Here is a 19997-nt window from a genome sequence, read left to right as displayed (position 1 = left end):
CCAGCCAAAACACTAGGCTCACAAGCCCTGTTCAGAGCATCCCTCTCCCACTGCACAAGAACATGAGGGCTCCAAGTAGCAGACCTCTGCTTGCAAGCCCTGGGCCCAAGGCAACTCCAAGAGCCACAAAAATCCAGGGCCAGCATGTCCGCACAGGGTAAGGGTGGCTCCCAAAACTTCCAGAGCTTGTGGAAGAAGGGCATCTCAAATTCCAGACTGGCTCACGTCCTGCCAGGTAGCACAGCCAAGCCAAAAGGGCAGAGTAGTGAGCAGACTGTCACAAATGAGGGCAAATTTAAGCTTTTTGACATGGCAGTTGGTGGGAGATTACAGTTTCTAACACCTCTTCCACCTGGTGCCTCAGGCCTGCTGGCAGCCATGAGATGGTCCGACCCCTCACAAGCCCAGCCCCAGAAGTATGCACCTGACATGCTTCCAGGCGGGAGCATAGGCCTATCTGGCAGCAGCTCATCATCAGAGGTGGCGATGGTTTTGATGGCATTGTGGTAAAGCGGTGTGGAGCTGGGCATGGCATACTTGGACATCTGGGACATCATCAGCGAGAGGGGGTTCTGAGAGGGGGATGGATCTGGAGAGGAAGTAAAAGGCATGTTGGGATTCATGGTGCTAGAGGTGTTACTGGATGGTGCAGAAGAGCTGCTCCGAGGCCCGGAAGGGAGAGAACCTGCAAGCAAGAAACAGACCAGCTTAGTACTGCCCACACACCATGGCTTGCTCCTGTGAGACAGCGACTCTGTCTCCTCCTTCCAATGGCAGTGACCAGTGGAGGCTGCAAAACACAGAGCTGGCACAGCCCAGCACCCTCTGGACTCTGAGGGGGCTCACGTGGAGAACCCCGCTCCAGAATGGTGATGGACTTCCACTTCAAACTGCCCCTGACTGCCCAGCACAGACACATCTTTTGCTGCCTGTATCTCAGGGTTGAAGATAAAAGCTGCTCTGTTCACTCTCCTGTCTACCTGGAAAGGCCCTGTTTGGACTCCTGGGAAAGACAAATTGCTCCATAAGATGTAAGGGCACACAGAGGCACAAGCACCTCCCCACTTCTGTGAGAGCGTGCAGGCTGGAGGGAAACCCTTTCCTCACGCTCACCAAAACCAAGCATGCGCGCACTTGCACAGAAGGTACACCCGGCATACCCTGATCGAGTCCTCCCATGGAAGTAGATGAGTTCATGCTGAGAGTCTGCTTGCTCTGGTTGAGTCCTGGGCTGGGCATGGTGGCTTTGGGAGATGGCACCCAACCAGGGGAAGGAACAGCCATAGAAGGGGACTTCAGGCGGCTTGGTGAGCCAGTTGGAGAGCGGACATTAAGCGAGGAGCTCATCACCTGGGGGGACTTGAGGGGTCCAGACTGGTTTGAAGGTGGCATGCTGACCATCTGTGAGGGCGTCTGTGGGGACTTGAGGTTGGCAGAAGGGGAAGTGACCAGCGGTGAGTGCACCTGGCTGAGGGTGGGAGACTTGAGGTGACCCATGCTGGGGGAGTTCATCTGGCTGATGTTGATGGTGAGGTCAGAGGGCCGGCGGCCCAGCCCCCGCGAAGGTGCTGGGTGCATGTTGGCCAGGTTCCCCCCTTGCGTGGGAGTGGGATTTGAGGCCGGAGGCAGGGGGATGTGGCTGAGTCTGGTGGTGCCACTGATGTTCCCAACAGGCATGGCGCTCTGCTCGGGGCTGAACATGTCCGAGCCGCTGCCCATCTCCTGGGGCATGTTGGGATAAGGCCCCTGCCCGCTTGAGAAGCCTTGCTGTCCTTGGTTGGGGAACTGGGAGGGAATCATCATTTTCTGGGGTCCCCCCAGCATCGCACTGCCATTGCCATTCTGAGCCCTCGCCCTGGCCAGCTCCTCAGGGCTCATGCCCTGGTGGGCCATTATATCGGGGCCCCTCATCTTCTGTGACATCATCATCTGCTGCTGTGGGGTCATCTGGACATTGAGGTTCATGTTCATGTTCATGTTGACGTTCATGTTCATGTTGAGGTTGCCAGGGCCCATGGGTGTGTCCATGTCCCGAAGGCCCGACTGACTCATAGGGGGGCTCAACATCCCCCGAGTGCCTGCAAAATCCATTCCCATTGGGGCACTGCTCAGGCTGTCCCCCGTTATCTGCCCAGCAAACATGGATGGATCCATCTGCCTGTGCGCCTGTATCATCCTCTCCATTTCCATGCCCTGGCTCATGGAGTTGCCGGACATCCCCATGGGCCTCTGCATTGCCACTGGGCGTTTCTCCATCAGCTGATGCCGCAGGATCTCCTCCCTGGCACGGGGATTCATGAACCTTTCAGGGTCCCCTTGCCCTGATGGGTAGGGCAGGGTGCCTTGTGGAAAGTTCCCAGGGCCTCCCATAGGAGGCATATCATCGCTCCACCCAATGCTGGGCCTGACTGGCCTCTGCAGGGCGTTCATGGGCCCAAGAGCATCCAAGGGCATGTTCTGCATCCCTCCGAAGCCAGAGACTCTCTGCATTTGATTCCCAGGGAACCGCGGCCCTGGGAAGGGCGGCCCTCCCCGCAGCTGCATAGGGTCCTGCACATCTATGGGTCCCCGCAGCTGGCTGCCCATCCCTGGTGGCCACTGCTCTCCAGGCTTGCTGTGGTAGGGTGGCGGAGGCCCACGCATCATCATGCTCCCCATTGACTGGGGGATCATGATCTCCTGCATGGGCCGGCCATGGATGCTGATCTGCTCCTCTTTCCGTCGCTTTTCCTCATAGTACTCTTCCTGCAACTTCCTCCAGGCCACTTGCTCTGGTGTCAGGCTGTCCTGGTTCAGCCGCTGCATCATCATGTTCATCTGCTGCCCCATGTCAGCACCTGGGTGGTGAGGCACCTCATGTTCCAGGCTGGGCCCACCAAGGCTCTGGGTCTGGGAGATCATGGACTGCAGAGGCTCTTCGTACTTCTTCAAGCTGGTGGGGGGCACAGGGGGCTGGGCAGGGGCAGCCTGCGGCTGAGGGGCAGTCCCGCCCTCACCGGCATTTTGGCTGGACTTCATGAAGGGCTCGGCCTCCCCACTGCGCAGCAGCAGACGCTCAATGTCTCGCAAGGTCTGCAGAGAGCGCTCTCGGTGCTCCAGCTGCTCCTTCGACAGCCCCTCTGAGTTTATAGGGTTCCTGGGTCCCAGGCCTGCCTGCCCGTTCCCCGGCATCCCCGGGCCCTCCCCTAGAAGGCTGGAGCTGGATGTGGCAGAGGAGTCCACTTGTCCAGGTTGCATGGTGCTGGCAGATGCAGTGGGTGTATTTGGGTGATTACTTCCAGGTTGGTTGCTGCCACTGCTGTTCCCCAAAGAGTTGGGAGTCAGATCCCTCCGGACATCTTCACTTGTCCCTTCCTGGGGCAGGCTGCTGGGTGCAGGCAAAGGTGCTTGACTAATGGTCTGAGGTGGGGGCTGTGGCGGGGGAGGCTGAGGCTGACTCGCTTGAGGTGCTGGTGGCTGGGACTGTGGAGTGTTGGCAGCAGGTGGATTAATCGGAAGTGGCTCAGCAACCCCCAGCACTTTAGGAACTGGCGCCTGGCAAAGAAAAGGGAGATAAACCTGAGCGGGGAAAACCCTAGGCAAGTATTCTTCCCCGCACCTTGCAGGAGACCTCTCTGTCCCCGAAACATGCCCTGTAGCACTCCACCTTCATTCCTTGTGGGGAAGACACAGGCTCCGTTATGCACCCTGGAAAGGCACCATCAGGTGCTCTGCCCATCCACACGGTTATGGGGCCACATGCTGTGCCCCATCCCAAACTCCTCACAGCTGACAGCAGCCAGGACTCACTCCCAAGAGGTTCCACAGCAAAGCAGCTTCCCACCCCACTGAAAGGGCATCTGACAATCCCTTCCCCCACAGCTGAGCCAGGAGCTGAGGGAGAACAGCCACGTCAAAAGGGGAGGGTCAGCAGTCAGTAGCAGGTGCCAACAGGAGCCTTTGGTTCATGTCTGGCATACCTGGTCTAGCTTTGCTCGCGGGACATTCTGCTGATGGTAGGCCAGAATAGAGTCAGCTCGGCCCTGCAGGACAGCTTCTGCAGCTCTGGGGAGAGAGCACAAACCACTCAAGAACAGGCATCGTGCCCCATCCCACCCACCCCAGGTGCCACCTCTGCTCCTCAGTCCTGCAGGGAAAGGGAATTTTCTGGAGGTCACTGAGGAGGGATATGCCTGGAGTCCTCCCACCTGTCCTGCACAAGCCCCAGTGAAGTTCTCCAACTGACGATTGCTTGCCCTGGAATTTCTCTCTTCCCATGTCCTTTTGCTCTGGGGTCTATCACGGATACTCTGGGATCTACTGCACTGAACTTGTGGCACAGCACAACTCTGAAACTAAACAGCCATGCTAAGACTCCACAGCTGAGACAATGCAGGGCAGAACGGAGGAACTGAGTGGAGAACACCAAGTGTTACACGGCACTCCTCGTGACACCCAGCCCCTTTGGTACTTCTGAATCAGACCAACAGCCCATACTGCTTTGGGTGAATCTTTAGCTGGATGCTGACCAGATGTACCCTATGGTGTGTGTCGCAGAATGCAGCACTGCGCACCACGGGGATGAAGCATGCATTTGGGCCCAAGTTTGCCCACCAGCAGCAGCTGCCAGCAAACTTCCTGAGCCTTGGGGAGACCCGCTCTGTCCAACCAAAGGGATACAGGTCTGTCTGGCTCTCCGGGACTCAAGCGCAGCACGCAGCAGGCAGGTATGATGGACCAGCCCTATACCAGCAGAGGATGGACAGGATTCACCGCTTACGTGTTAGCAAGGTGCGTTGTAAAGACGTAAACGAACTGTGAAGGCTGCTTTCCCGTTCCGCCGCCTCCGCCTCCTGCAGCATCCGACCGCAAGCCGGGGGCAGCACCATGAGGCACGCTGGAAGAAGTGGTCTCATTCAGGTTCGGCAGCGGGTTGGACCCTGGGCCGAGCTGTGAGGCCGTGGACATCGCAGGATCTGCTACATTACAATCTGCGGGAGCAGAGGAGACAGGCTGCTGAAGCCACCGAGCCCCAGCGGCCTCCCGCCCGCGCCACGGGCAGCAGCGGGCAGGGGACCGGGGACCGGGCTGCGGCTGCGACCGGCGGCGCCGGGCACGGCCCCGGGCGGAGGAAGAGCCTCTGGCCGGCCGGGTCCCCGGCAGGTGGCAGCACGCGCCCGGCCGGGGCCACCGCCTCCCGGTGCCACCGCGGAGCCGTCCCCGCTGGCCCGCCGGCTGGACACCCCGCAGCGAGGGGAGAGGGGATGCTGTCCGCGGCAGCGGTGACTATTAATCGTCGGCCGTCATTCAACCCTACTCCTAATTAATATTAATAAGCATTGCAATTACCAGGAGCACGCAGCGCCTTTCTCTCACCTAGCTCCTTGCAGGCACACAAGCGACATTCCCCGCGGCAGGCAGGCTCTCCTTCCAGCAGCCTCTCGCCAGGGACCACCCCGCAGGCCCACCGAGCACCAGCCATGCCACAGCAGTGCTTAAAGTGCAGGGACATCACTGGAAGCGTGGCATGGAGACACGCGTGCTGCTTCACTGCCCCCCCTTGCCCCTGGACAGCCCCACCTTGACCTGCTCTAATTAAAGCAGATCTCGGAGCAGGCTGCTGACAGGGAGGTGGCACCATCCCTTCCCGCAAGAGTTGCAGACTGTGCAGAGAAACACCAGGGGAAGAGCCTGGAGAGGATGGCTACCGATCCACTGGCAGGCACGACAGCCACCCTCTGCTTGGTTTCATACACTTCCATGTTCTCCATCAGCAGCGGCCCTTGGGCGCCACGGGACCTTGCTCCACTCTCGCAGATATTTTCTTGGGGCAATTTGAAAGTTAAACTGAATTCTAGACACCAAAAGTGAAGGAGTTTTGATGCTGTTGGAAAGCAGGAGAGACCTGCTATTGGTTGCCCCAAACAGTGCACACCTTACCCAGCTCAGCCCTGCCTGAACCACCATCAAGACCCTCAGAGCTTCCTGAGACTCAGCTGCCTTTAAAGCACAGCTGTGGAGAGCCAGGTGGATGGCCTGGCACAGACTTAGCTGCTGCAACAAGGGCACCACATGTCACATGGCCGGGTTGCCACTATGACCAGGGCAGGCATGCTGATCCAGAGTTAAGCCAGGCATGCTTTCAAGGCAGCAATTCTGCTGCTAGTGTGGCCAGAGCGATGTATGGCAGGGACATTCAGCCTCAACACCTTCTCCACATCTCCACAAAATAGGTCCTACATCTCACTGCATGGCCACAAACATTCTCCCAGTACAACAACCACCAGCTGCAACAGCCCACCGCACCACACACCCAGCTAAGGCAGCACACACAGGCAAAGCTAGAAGCGCCAGTGCCATCCGCCCTACTGAGCTGCGGGAAGGACCCAGCTTTATTCAAGCTTCTATGCTGGTAAGGAGGTAGACACTCACTGTGTGCACTGCTGATGGGCTTGTCGTCCTCCTCACTGTCTGGCCCAGAGCACCATTCATCCCCACTGTATGGCTGCTTCCTTTCCAGCACGCACCGTCGCTTGCTACGGGGAGCCACCTCACCTGCAAAGGGACCGAGCCATCAGAAGAGCTGAGGAGACCTGGCAGGGGCTGGGAAGGCTGGGGCCCTGCCTGGCTGTGTGCTGCACGCTGGCACTGCCAAGCAGCCAGGATGCACTGGGCAAGAAGCCTTACACTGACATCTGCCCAGCCCTGGTAAAGATCCTGAAGCATCTGCTCAGTCTGGGCTCCTTGGCTTTGCAGCCAGACCTGGCGAGACTCCCCTGTGAGAGCTAGCGGTTCAGAATGAGATGTAGTTCTTACTGTTTGAAAGGAGTCTGCAAACACAGGACATGTCCAATTGCTGTTCCAAACCGGAGAGCTTTGGGCATTAACTCTAAATTTAAGGGGTCTGTGATTTAGCAATTAAAACCCAAACACGCAACGAGCGGGCACATTCATACCCTTTGTAGGAACGCGAGACAGACTCTGCCCTTCACAGACATCAGTCAGGCAGGGGCCTTTATGCCCTCTGTACACTAGGGTGCCCCCTCCATTTCTCAGATGGGGCTGATGCAGCTTAGAGAGGAAGGGGCTCGCCTAAAGGCATCCAGGGACTTGGGGAAAGGAATCAGACACAGCATGGATAACTTCCAGTCCAGTGCTTTAACTCTAATGTAACACTACTTGGCCTCCCTTTTTTACGTCATCTAGCGGTTTCCAGGCCATGTTCACAAGATCGGTCAGTGTGCTGCAGCAGGAACACAGGAGATTCAGGCATTCCCAATCAAGCCATTTTAATAATTTTCCTGTGGAAGTCTGGGCTATGAGACACTACTGGGATAAAGCTACAGCTGCTTATGATCGGTGGCATACAGTAACCCCCCAAAGCAACAGGAGAAAGCTTTCCTGGGACAGGAGGTCTGTTCGGGTACATTCTACCCATTCTTCCAAGGCACGGCGCTGGCCTAAGCCAGTCAGGCAACACAGCTTTGGCTGTGAAACCAAATGCTTAGGGGCACGAGCCAGAACAGTGGCTCTGCGTTTAGGGACTGGGTGTGAGCCTTGGTTGGAACCAAGGGCACCACTGGGATTTCTCCTCCAATGACCCTCCATGAGATGCTCATTGCAGCCATTGAGCACAGAGCTCAGTGGAACACAAGAGGCTACAGGGAAGGCTGGGTGAGGACAGGGAAGCCAGAGGGTTTGGAAGCACTGACTCAGCCCTTTTCCAGAAGCCACATGCTGTAACACAAGAGTCATCCGTCGCTGACAAAACCACAGAACTGTTCAGACAGCGACCCTCACAGCACCTCCTCGCTAACCATGGCCGAGTCGTTGGGCAGCTGTAAGAACACCACAAAGGCAGCTCTTTGCCAACAGCAAGGAGACAGAAAACAACTCAACTCAGTCCCAAGCTGAAAGTGAACCACAGTCTTGCTTAGCTGGCCTCAGCAGCCCAAGAAAGCCAGAGTCCCAGATTCTCAGTGTAACAGCTTAGGGAATGAAACATAAAGACATTGCTCAGCCGCTCTGGTCCCAAAACCGCGGATGTGACAAGCCAGTGATGCAAAAATGCACAGGCAGCCAGGACAAGCCTGGACAGAAGCCACAGCACAGAAACCCAAGATGCTCACAGCTGCTCCCATCCCAGGTCCTGCCAGGACGCTTGCAGCAACTGCAAGGATGACATGCTGAGGCAAGGTTTAGGAGAGTATTACCTTTTGATTCTGTGTCCTGTGAAGGGGTGCCGGCTTCTCGCTGTTCTCCAGAGTCCACCGAGATGCTTCGTTCCCGTTTTACCTTGCCTTTCAAGGAGCTGAAGTTTGGGACAGTGTTCTGGCTGTTTTTCAGTCCAGAGTTGCCAGGGGAGATCTGAGTGGCCTTGCTGCCATGGCTGCCCGCCCCCACACCCTTCGAGCCCAGGTTGCAGGTGGGTGCTTGGCTCACATTGTGGTGCTGGGCCGGGGCACTGCTGCTGCCTGCCTTGCCATGGCTGGGCAGTTTGTTGTCAGGGTGCATTGGATTGGCTAAAGCTTCCCACAGCGCCAGTGGAGGGAACTCCCAGGCCCTTCGGTCAGAAACCTGCAAGAGAAGAGGGCAACAAGTGAGCACGGTGCCCCCGGCATGGGCACAGCTGCCACGAGCACTGCCCAGGGCACTGCGGCTGCTGCCTGGTCGCAGGGCCAGACAAAGCCTGTGGCAAGGCACAACCCAGAGATGCTTGTGCTGTGAATTAGCCCTGGCCCCTTTGAGCAAGGATCCTGCCCTGCAGTCAGCTGCACATGAACAATCAGCAAACTCCCACCCAGGCACGGCAGGCTTGCCAGCGCTCCAAGGGCATGGATGCAAGAGCCCTCATTTCCAAGGCTATGATGAGAACAGGGTGCTCCATGCCAGCCCGGCCCCCTGGCGAGCGAAAGGATCCTTAGAGCCACTTTGTAGGTGTTTCCAGAGCTCAAACAACTTTGTGACCCTGAACAGAAATCTGGTGCCCTATGGGTTTTCAATGACCCCTTCTGCTGCTAAGTAAATTTCCTCTGCTCTGCAAAACACACAGAAGACAACTGAGCAGACAGAAATGATCTTGATGCAAAGCTATGAAGAGAAGGCTGGGATGGGGCAGAGGAGGACTAAGAAGGCTGAGGCAGCGGTGGTGGGTTGCAAGGCAAGGGCAGAGCTGGGAATAGCAGGTACTCATTAGCTAAGTGGCATCCCTGTCTTTCCCAGGGGCCTGAGGGACTGTTCTGGCTTCTGCTCCGAGGCCCTGGGTGAGGGAGCATCCACTTCAGTGGCAGCTTCCAGCCCAGCAGGATGATGCAACCTGCCATGGGCCTGCCAGGATAGCAGGGTGAGGCTCTTCTGCTCCAGACCCAGCCCAGCCTTCTGAACAGCCCTGCAGGCTCAGGCAGAGAGTGTTTCAGGGAAGAGGTGGTTAGGGCAGAGTGTGCAGGCTTCTGGGCTGGAGGACATGCATGCAGCTGAGCAATGCTGCAGCAGCCCTTCTTGCAGGATCTATTTGCCTTGGCAGAGCCTCAGGCTCATGCTGGGATTCTTCCCCTTGGAGCTGTGCACGGGCATTAGAGATGACTGGGGTGTGGTTCTGCAGTACCCGAGCACATCGCGTGTTCTGGAAGGCTACTATCAACCCTCAGCTCGACAGATAACCCTGGTAGCTGCAGGGTGCATCCCTCCCGGCTTATGAGTACCTCTACTTGCAGCAAGTAGCCTTCTTCAACATGGCACAGGCAGCATGGGACATCAGCCAGCCTCTCACCTCAGGGGCTGCCAGAGCAGGCAGAGGATGTCCCTGACCTTCGGGCACAGCTCCTGCACACCAGCTCTTCCTGGCCTGAACCGCGTTCACTCCTAAGCCCTCGGAGATAGTCCCAGCGCAGAAAGATGCACATCCCCATGAGAACTTCTCCTGGCTTTCTTCATCTAGAGCACATAACTAACTCTTCCTGCATCAGGGCTCCATGTTCCTCTGCTACAGCCCCCTCACTGCCCCAGCCAGTGACCCCAAAGCTGCAGAGACCCACCCTGCCTGCCTGTCACAGTCTTCTCTACTTCTCAGGGAGCAGGGGGGAAGGAGAGTAAACCACATTTGTGCAAGTTAAGGTATTACTCTGTTTGCTTATGTCTGCTGCGTGCTTTGCGTGACACCCCACAACACACTTGAGAACCTTTCCTGAGCACAGGCAGAGAAATTTCCCAGCACATGGGAGCTACTGGGCCCATGGTCTGCTCCTCCCATCTGGACCACACAGGCCAGATGCTGTGCACAGATTTCTTCTGCCACCCAGGGACAGGAAGCGCCGGCTTCAGACCAAACCCTGCATCTCTGGATAGCGCCGCAAGAGCTCAGCAGCACTACGCACGCTCCTCCCGGCTTGCCGAAGGCGAGCCTGAAGACATACCATCGGCAAAAACCAAGTGCTTGCTCTGCTAGGGCAAAACACTGTATCCAGAATGGCACACAAGCAAAGAGCAAAACACACTTGGCAGACCCATAATCCCCAAAAGATGATGATCGCCACAAGGTGCAGGCTGCAGCTTGCCATCTACCACCAGTGAGTTCCCTGCCTGCAAAAGGGACTTCTCAGCATCTGCCTCCCTGTGAGGCAAGGCTGGCTGAGTCGGTGGCTGGCTGGCACGCCATGGCACCCAACCAAGTGCAGCCTGCACAAACAGTGCTATCACACAGCCCGCCCAGGCATTCCTAGTTAGTTAGCGGGATTGTTGGTGCACAAGTTGGCCTATCACCACTTCCTAACTAGCAAGTCGTTAGTTGCTCCCTCCTCCTCTGCCTCCTCCCCACACACCTCGGTGAGGGCTCTGCTCTAGCCTGGAGGAAGATGGTGAGCCACAGTGCTGATTAATTTTCACAGCACATAAGGGAGTTGCTAGCCCTTTAAGTGTCAGCCAGTCTCACTCACTCGCTCTTGTTCTCCAGGGACCTATTAATAGCAGCTGGAAAGATCACATCACTCTCTGGATATTTATACCCCTCATTCCACACCAGGAGAGATTTATGTCAAGAGCTGCCAGCCCAGTGCCGGCCCAATTGCTCTGTCAAACCGCTCGCAGGGGGAGGGGAACAAAGCAGGGAAGGAGACATGGAGAGGGCAAGCGAGGAGGAGAAGGTCCATATGGCACAAGCTGCAGTGTTAAGCACACACACAGCCTGCAGCCACTGGCTGGCCAGCAGCAGGGAACCTTCAGCCCCGCTGGAAAAGGCTGCTGCCAGACAGCATTCCAGAAAGCAAGCCCTGCAGCAGCTCCCGCTGCTGGTGGCCCAGAGCCCCCATCTGCTGTGCCACACTCGTCAATCTTTGCAACACATCGCAGTCCTGAGGGTCACAAGCCGACTGACTCCAGAGCGCAGCTAGACCAGCCGAGGAGGAGCTACCACCACCATCCATATCGACGATAGGCTGGGAGATGCAGGTCTGCCTTGTGGCACATCTGCATGGACATGATATTGCATTCAAAATAGATCCCAAAGTGTTTCACTGAAAATGCGAATGCTCAGCAGCTCTGAGGCACAGCCCTTGTACAGCATAGCGTGGGTATGCAAGTGCCTTGGGGAGGGAGGAAGAAAACCATGGCCCCACTTAAGACCATGTCTGCAGAGTCCTAAGACAAACACTCAAGAGGCACCCCCTATCCCTCTAGTTTTCAGGTCAGATCGCAGGGAACACACACATTGATCCTGAAGGACATGGCAGCCGCCACGATGAAACCTTCAGACAGCCTCACTGGCTTCGAGGTCCATCCAGAATGTTACATTTTTGGGGCATCTATCTTCTCCCTTTGTTTTGGGAGCAGGCTGGTGCTCCAGGGAGGACATCCACTGCCCTGCCCCAGCCAGTCACAGGACAGAAAGCTACCCTGGGCTGATGGGGGGCCCTGGGCTCAACCTCAGGAAGCCCTCCTCTTCCCGTCTTTTCACTGAGACTGCCTGCTTCCCTTCGCGGTTCCTAATGGGAGAAATGCCAGAAGCGACTGCCTGCAGATTCTGCTCTGCTTTCGGGAGTAGCAACAGTTGGATTCTGTTGCAGATGCATAGCGGGGATCCACCCTGGCCTCCCATCTGTCTGGTTGCAGCATGCCGATAGGCATCTCGATTGCTGTAAGCTCCTTGCACACGCCCCTAGATTCAAACTGGATTCCAGCAGGCATGCCACACATCTGGGCCACAGAAGAGAATTAATCAGAAAGTAGATACACTGACACAAACAATCCAAAACATCTTGAAAAGAACATGACAAAAAGGAGATTGCAGAGAAATTTGGCTCCCTCTGCCATTTAGCAACACACCCACTCCAGCCCAGTAGTTTTAAAGACAATAGCAAACTTAATTCCCAGCAGTTAAAGCAAGGAGCTGAGACTCCTGGCTTCTACCCCCTGCCCACACACCCCCCCCCCCCCCCCCCCCCGATTCCACAAGTGACCCTAAGCAAGATGCACCGTTTCTGGGTGCCTCGATGCCATTAAATGGGGGGGGGCGGGGGGGGGGTGTGCAGAACACAACCCAGCCTACGCCCTGCAGGGAAGAAGGCTTACAAGGCACAATAAATACCTCTGTTGAACGAAGCCTACATCTAAAGGCAGAGTATTTGTGCCTGGTACATATAAAAAGCCACAGCTTCAAATCAAAGGCTAGGACCTTAGCGGACAAGAAACCTCAAAACAAAACAACAAAAAATGCTTTCAAGTAAGTCTCCTCCAGCACGGTCTGAACAGCAGCAGACGGGGAGGGGGAAGCTTCGGGCCAGGAGAGACCGGGCTGACATATTCGAAATCCCGGAATTGCTAGCTGATAGTTCAAGAAACCTGAAACCCCACTGCGTTCCCAGAGGACTTTCTGGTGAATCATGCTCCCGCTCGCTGTGAAGGACGATAGCACAGATTCACAACGCTGCCACAAGAATGCGGAGCCCGCGCCTGCCTCCCGACGGGGCAGGAAAGGCTTCCAGCAGCCAGCCTGCCTGCCCCGCAGCTTCCACCTCCTCCGGCTGGCTGCCATCGCTGCCGTGCCATCCCCGTCAGAAGAAATGGCGAGAGAGGAAGCCAGGAAGCCAGGTGAAGTCACAAGGATTCAAAAAGGAAGGAGCTTCCCCGCACCTCCCTCCTATCAGATGTGGGGGACAGCTCTTGCGAAACCCAGACAATGACTCCTGACTTGCCCGCACACAGCAAAGACCAGAAACTCGGCCTCCTGAGCTGTGCTGACATGCCCTGCAGCTCATGAGCACCCAACATACAAGACCGGTCGCGACAGAGAGATGTAACGAGCAGAAAGTCACCCAGCCCCCCTCTCTGCCAGCCAGCCCAGTAAGTCACTAGTCCAGGTTGACGTTGCAAATGCCGTCTAAGCACCTCGCCTATGCTGATAACCACCCACCTAATCACTTTGTGCAGCAACCCTGGGACAAGCCCAATCCTAAATGTCCCGTTGACACACTACAAAGTCAAGTGGAACACCTTGGCTTTCAAAATGAGAAGTCCTACGCAAGCTCAAGGGCTTCTTGAAGAAAGGCAGAGAACAGCAAAAGGAGAGACCCCAAAGACCTGCTGCCCACTCCCGAAATACCTCTCACCCCAAGGCTGGATGAGATCACAGGCACACTACCTAACACCACTTCCAGATTATCAGTCCTTCCAGGGTTAACAGCAGAAGGGGTTGGAACACCTCCAAAGAAATACCATACTATTTCATTGAAGTCTGACTATTTCACAAAGGCAAAGACTACAACAAACTTTCCAGAAGCAAGGTTTCTGAAGTCCGAGAATCTTTGATCATTGTTGATTTGAGAAAAAGACCAGAATCAGAAACTTGACCTTTTCCATGCAAAAATGGTTGTTCCAAAACAATCCTTTTCGCAAGACCATTCAATGGGTTTTGAATCTGTTCCAGTGAGAAACAAAACCCTTAAAAACAGTAGTGAAGCAGCAGGGCTGTCACCGAGCCAGCTCCAGCCAAGAGTCAGCGATGGGCTCTAAGAGCCAGATGAGCCCTGGAACTGACCCCAAGCCCAACAAGCCCAGCTCTGAGCCAGCACACTATTCAGCAACCCATGACTGCAGGAGCACCTCCCCAACCCCTGCACAGGAGCACTTGCCTGAGTGTGTCTATCACCAACGAGAACCAGCCTTAACCCAGGCTGCTGCTGCTAAAGGCATTTTCATTTGAGCCCTGCTTTGGCCGGCTGGACTCGGGAAGCCATCAGGAGGCAAGGAGTTCCACAGGGCAACGCTCCATTGACAAGAGTCGTTTGTTTTGAAGGTGTCATGAAATTATGCTGCTCTTACATCATTAGACTGAGAGCCCAACGAAGCCTGTTTTCTCTTCTATTCATTTCTTGGATCCTTCTCAGGCCCTTTTAAATGGCAGAAAAGGTGGTACCCTCACCAGCTGTGTGGGAGGGCTCTATAAGACCTGCAGAGAAAACCCAATGCCCTGTTGAATCCTAGCAGTTCTCAGAGTTGTTTTGGCTGGCCCTGCTGATCTCCTGCCATTTGGAGCTGCCTCACGAATTATGCATTTCAGCGTGGCTGCTTGGCCACAAGTCTCAAAGGTCTTTCATAGGACAAAACTCCAGATTCGCACCCCCTTCCACCTAGGGACAGACACACCATGTAACATGGGTGGAAGCTGAGGCTCGGAGAGAGTGAGGTGAATGGGGAATGCTGTCTGCTTTCTGCTCCGCACCCTACTACCTTTCCCTGGTCACGGTTTCAATCCATCAGTGTTCTAAGAGCTTTCCTTGTCCCCAGCTCAACATTTGTTCCCACTCTTCTGCTTCTTGCTGCACACCCAGATAGAGCCTGGCTTCCTATCCTGTGCTCAGGGAGTCTCCAGGTCTATCACCAAATTTGCAGATCCTTCCAGCTTCTGAGTCCAACTGGCATGTTCTCTACAGAAATCCTGCACGTGCCAGACGTTCACATGACTCGACAGTCACATGCAGCTCTATTGGGAGGATAACAATGAATTATTTTGTACACCACCTCACCCAACCTGCTGGGGACAGGTCAGCAAGAGACCTGCAGGAAGGTGCAGGTGTCCCCCACACAGGGTAGCACAGCCACCTGCACGCCGCAGCTCAGCAGGCTGCAGCGGTGTAACAGCATCTAGTAGGTCAGGGAGCAAAGCCAGAAATCTCTTCCACAGGTACTACTGCTGCTCAGGCAGCTTCGATTTCCCCCGACGCAGGATCTTCTCCCGCAGCACGTAAAATTTGGCCAGAATCATGGGCTGCTGTAACAGCTGGACACCCCCACGCAGCCTTTGGTAAATGCATCAAGGATCTTTGCCTGTAGATGCCAGCAACATGGCTCAGGCAGGTAGCAACACAGGGATACACACCATTTCTGCAGCAGGCACCTTGGACCTGACCCCCCTCAACCACTCGCCGCTGGCTGTCCCATCATACGCAGCTCAGGGCAGGACACCTTCCTGGGCTGTAATAATGTGACTGTGCTGGGGTGCACAAAGACAAGCTCCCCTATACATGGGAAGTGGCGGTTTCCCTGCAAAAACCCTTCTGGCAGATAACACTGCAGGCTGCAACACAAAGCCACAGCACAGACCTCCCTGTGCAGTTGTTACATGGGATTAAAAGACCTCCTCAGGCAACTCCTGCTGTGTTGGTGCACTGGGGTTACTGGGATTGGCTGGGTAATGCGAAAATGCCTACCCAGTGAGCTGTGCCTCACGGTGCCCCCTGCTACACCACCTATCCCTGAGCAGCAGGACTTGTAGTCGAGACCTTGAAAACCTGACTTTCCCACAAGAATCACGAGGGAGCCAAGTCTTGCCTAGAGTCAGGTAAATGCCTGGTACAGCTCTTTCAGCTGGGTCTAGAGCTCAGTAACTGCTTTAGGATCCTTTGGCAGTAACTGAAAAAGCCCATGAGATGCCAGCAGCATGCGGGACGGGAACCCAGCGTGCCAGAACTTCACAAGGAGCTCCTGAGCTTTATCACAATAGTTTCCGCTTTTCTTTTGAGCAGGAAGTACCTCTGCAGGTCTCTGTGACAGACCAGCCATTGTCAACCAGGACATGACACTTCACTTGGTCCCTTCCCCGCCCGCTGTCTCCAAGCCACAGACATAAGAGTTCCTGGTCCAGCTTCATGCCAGGTGTCCAGAAGCACCAGCTGTCAAACGCAGCACCCCATCTCCGGGTCTGAGCAGGAGACTGTGGGACAAAGCCACTAGGTGTCACCGTCACCCAAGGCATTCACAGCCTCTCCAGGGCTGAGCACAGGCAAAATCGCGGCACCTCCTGCCAGCATCCAGGCATCCAGGCTGGTGCAGTGGTGCAGGGGCCTTGCACCTGGACCATCGGTTTCCCCTTGCACCCCAGCCCTCACACCATGGACTCCATAAGGTGCGGAGGGGTGTGCTGGAGGGCAAAGCCATGCACCGTGTCCCTGCAGCTCCTGCTTACCCCGCTTCCTCAGATAAAGGCAGCACAGAGACACCTGTTGCAGGGTGCAAGCAAGGGCTAGACATCCTACACCACCTTGCAGAAAATCTCCCCCAAAACAACAGCTCTCCCTTCGAGCCCGACAATGCAAGCTCAGGCCACCTTCCAGCCTGAGGAAGGGCACAATCTCTGCAGACAGAGTCCCAGCAGGAAGCCCTTGTGGCAGGGACACCCCTGCCCACCTCTCCACACCATGTACACCAGCTGCACTGCACAGTATGACCAGCAGTGCAACAAACAGGCTTGCCTTTGAGGAGGCCCACGGTAGCAGAGGAAATAAGACATTTTAAGCCACACACGGGAAGGCTTGGTCTGACAGCCCTACTTTGACGCACTTTTCAGATCAATCAGTGTCCCAGCCTGCTCTCAACACAGACACAAGCTGGGCTCCCTTCCTGCGCCCAGTCCTGGCACTGAACGCAATGCACAAAAGACACACCTGCACAAAGCGGAGGCTGGAGCACCCATGGGCCAGCAAAGCGCCCAGGCTGCAGCACTGCCGCTGAGCACATGAGCACACAGACGTGCTCCAGCTCACCTGGGGAGGGGGAGCTGACAGAAACGCAGGGCAGAGGAGGGGGAAGCAACGCTCCAGCCCCTGCACCTTGCCCCTATGCTGCCCTCGGCCAGCCTGGACTTCAAGAGAGATACAGAGAGCTGCCAAGCGCTCCTCCAGGATTACAAATACCAGGCCCAGCATGCAGCAGAGCCTGCGCTCTATATTTAAACCCCAGCTGAGGTCACTTCCTTTTCCCAGCAGCTCCCTCCAGCCCCCACCCTATCGCCTCGTATTTGCATGCCATCATGACTAAGGCACATCAGGGTTTAAGGTCAGAGGGGAAGAGCCTGCGCATCTGCCTCACAGGAAATTCCACCCTGGGAAACACTTCACCTTCCCCAGTGTGGATCGGGCCGGTGTGGGTCGCGGTGCTGCGGAGCGGTGGCAGCTGCCTGCAGGAGCTACTGGGATTCCAGTGCTGGGCTGGAGAGGGAGGGAGAGACCTCGAGGAGAGGGGAGCCCCCTGCCCCCCACAGGGCTTTACCATCAGAGTCTGACCTTCCACCAATCCGGAGAGGGGTTTCCCCACAGCACACCCCAAAAGGGCAGCTGCACCACCCTCCTCACCACACTTCACCCCCACAGAAGCCTCCTCCGCACCTCAAGCTGAAATTCCCCAGCTTCTCCCACTCAGAGCATGCACAGAGGCACAGCCTTCCCCACAGACCAAGCCCCAAGTCCCAGGGACTACTTTGCCCTTATACAAACACCCCTGCAGCTCACCAAGCTCCTCCTTGGAGCCGCAGGGAAGAGGCACAAGAGACACAGTGATCTAACCCTGACCCAAGCCTCCAACCACCCCACTAGAAACAGACAGAAAGAGTCTGATATCACCCCATCTCTCTAACTGTAGCTCTTGGGGTGGAGGCAGCAAGACCCTTGTTTATCAGCAGATGTACACCCACAGACAAGGAGGAGGGAGCAAACAGCAGCCTGTCCTTGGGGCTGCCCCCAGAGAGCTCCTCTTCACCGAGAGAGAGGTCTCATTAACTTACAATGTGCTTCTGACACCGCTCCAGCGTGCCTGAGGCTTGCAGTGGTCCTTGAGGGCAGAACCCAGGTGCCCAGACTCAGCCAGATCAAGCTCTGCAGCAGCTTCTTTTCCACTTGGTACAGTAACTGGGGCCATCAAGTGCTCCCGGCTCGGCCCAGGGCCCTCCACGCTCAACTCCAGTTACGCCGTTATTAAAAGCCAGAACATACTGAGAAGAAAAGTTATTGCATCAACAAAGGCCGGGGTACAAAGGAGCAGGAGAAGAGTGCAAAGGCTACCTAGTGGGAGAAGTGGAGATAACAGATATTTTGGAAGCAGGGTAGCCATTTAGGTTATGATATAAGAAAATCAGCTGCGGGGTTTGCAGTAGAACTCAAAGGTGATACTCGCACTGTGTCTATCGGGTTTCAAAGTTTTCGGCTGTCTGGATTACTGAGCCGATTTGCAAGTCTCTGAGCTAGCACGAGACACACCAGGATCGACATCTTTGAAGACCAACAGCCAGAAAGTTTCCTGTATGGAATCTTGGCATGCCAGCCAAATGCCTCTTCCTCATCCCATGGATTCTGGAGAGCAAATCTGCAATGGAGCAGGGGTGCCGAGGCAGCCCTATAATCCCTGGAGTCAGCTGACGGGGAAGCAATCGTGGCAAAAAGCTGCAGGGAAGAGGCACCACTACCAGAAGACAGGCAATGCAGAGCCAGCCAGCAGAGAGGGATGTGGGCGTCCAGCTCCTTTGGCCACTGACAGGGTACTTGTTGTCCTCTTCAGCACACAGACATCACGCTCTGGCTCTGAGCCTGCACCTTGGCAGTATGAGCACTCTGGTGAGGCATGCCTGTGCCCTCCAGGGCTACATCTCTACAACAGGAACCAGAAGCCACGGCAGACCATGGGCAGACCATGAGCAGCTCGTTGGCCCACAATCACATTACAGGACAGGAAGGAAGAAGGCACTTCAATCAGGCTGGAATAGCTTTAAACAGCTTCCACACCAATACCTCAGCCACTGGAATTAGCACCCCAACATCCCAAACATCCCGCTCCTGCACACACATCCTGCTCTGGGCACAGGCATCGGGGCCAAAGCAACACAGCTGCTGGTGTCCATGCTGGGGCTGTACGAGGGCTGCTCCCAAAGCAAGGTCACAGCAGCAAGCAGCCTGGAAGAAGGCAGAGAGCTTCCGTACGCTTTGTCAGAGGAAATCAAGGCTCAGCAGGGCCTCTCCCTCTACACCTTCACCACAGGCGTATGCTGGCTGTCCTCAAAACAGCAGTAACCAGCGAGTTTGGAGGTAGCTGGCAGGGAGACGCTGGTGCTCCCCTCCTCACTCTCGGGTGGTGGGAGCTCCTTTACCTGCCCACGGGACCTCCTGCTCCACACAGGCTCTGCAGCCTGCTGCTGGCAGGTGGAGGGTTAATGATGCCCAGGGAGCTGCAGGCAGCCTCCTTCTTGCCCTCTCAGGAACAATGGAGCCATTGTGGGAGGCCAGGCAAGTGTGGGCAGATCCCCCGGGACTGGCAGTTACCCACTGGGTGGGTCATTACTGCCACAGCACTCTGCTCCTCCACTCAGGTAGGAGGAGATCGGTGGCTGCCAGCCCTTCCCACGGGCCCTGAAGAAAACACGGCATGGCCAGCCCAGCCACAGGAACACCATGCCAGCATGCCCGGTGGCCCTGCCAAGCAACCTCGCTCCCACCAATTTGTCTGGGTACAAAATGCAGTCAGACAGCCACAGGCACAAAGCCGCCAGTCGACACCAGCATGCAGCAGACCAGACTGCAAGCCGGCTGCTGAGCCCTGCCAGCACTGCCAGCACCGCACCTGGGTTCTCCAGCAGGATCAGCTATGCTCCAGGATGTGCTGCAGGGGGACTGGAGCAGGAATAACCAGGGTTTTCTCATCCCAAAGCCACATTTCAATGGTGGGTGCAAGTGCTGACCTGAGACCAAGAGATTCTGGGAAACTCC

At 56.1% G+C, this 19997-nt stretch overlaps 1 protein-coding gene across 2 annotated transcripts in view; it reads right to left on the bottom strand.

The window, feature by feature from the left end:
- The window catches only part of BCL9L (BCL9 like), a 49355-nt gene that overhangs the window by 5502 nt on the left and 23856 nt on the right, over window positions 1–19997 (bottom strand). The window contains exons 2-7 of one of the 2 annotated variants that reach the window (XM_037409820.1): window positions 8193–8556; window positions 6412–6534; window positions 4760–4970; window positions 3960–4044; window positions 1161–3534; window positions 425–589 (exon numbers count right to left, since the gene is read on the bottom strand). In XM_037409820.1, the coding sequence (XP_037265717.1) occupies window positions 425–589; window positions 1161–3534; window positions 3960–4044; window positions 4760–4970; window positions 6412–6534; window positions 8193–8493 (3259 nt within the window). In that variant the 5' untranslated portion in view covers window positions 8494–8556. Of the gene's footprint in view, window positions 1–424; window positions 686–1160; window positions 3535–3959; window positions 4045–4759; window positions 4971–6411; window positions 6535–8192; window positions 8557–19997 lie in introns of both variants that reach the window. The other variant, XM_037409819.1, reaches the window with a different exon arrangement.

Source organism: Falco rusticolus, chromosome 16, assembly GCF_015220075.1.
Source record: "Falco rusticolus isolate bFalRus1 chromosome 16, bFalRus1.pri, whole genome shotgun sequence".
NCBI lineage: Eukaryota > Metazoa > Chordata > Aves > Falconiformes > Falconidae > Falco > Falco rusticolus.
The sequence above is the reverse complement of the archived record's forward strand: the minus strand, read 5'-3'. Positions and strand labels throughout refer to the sequence as shown.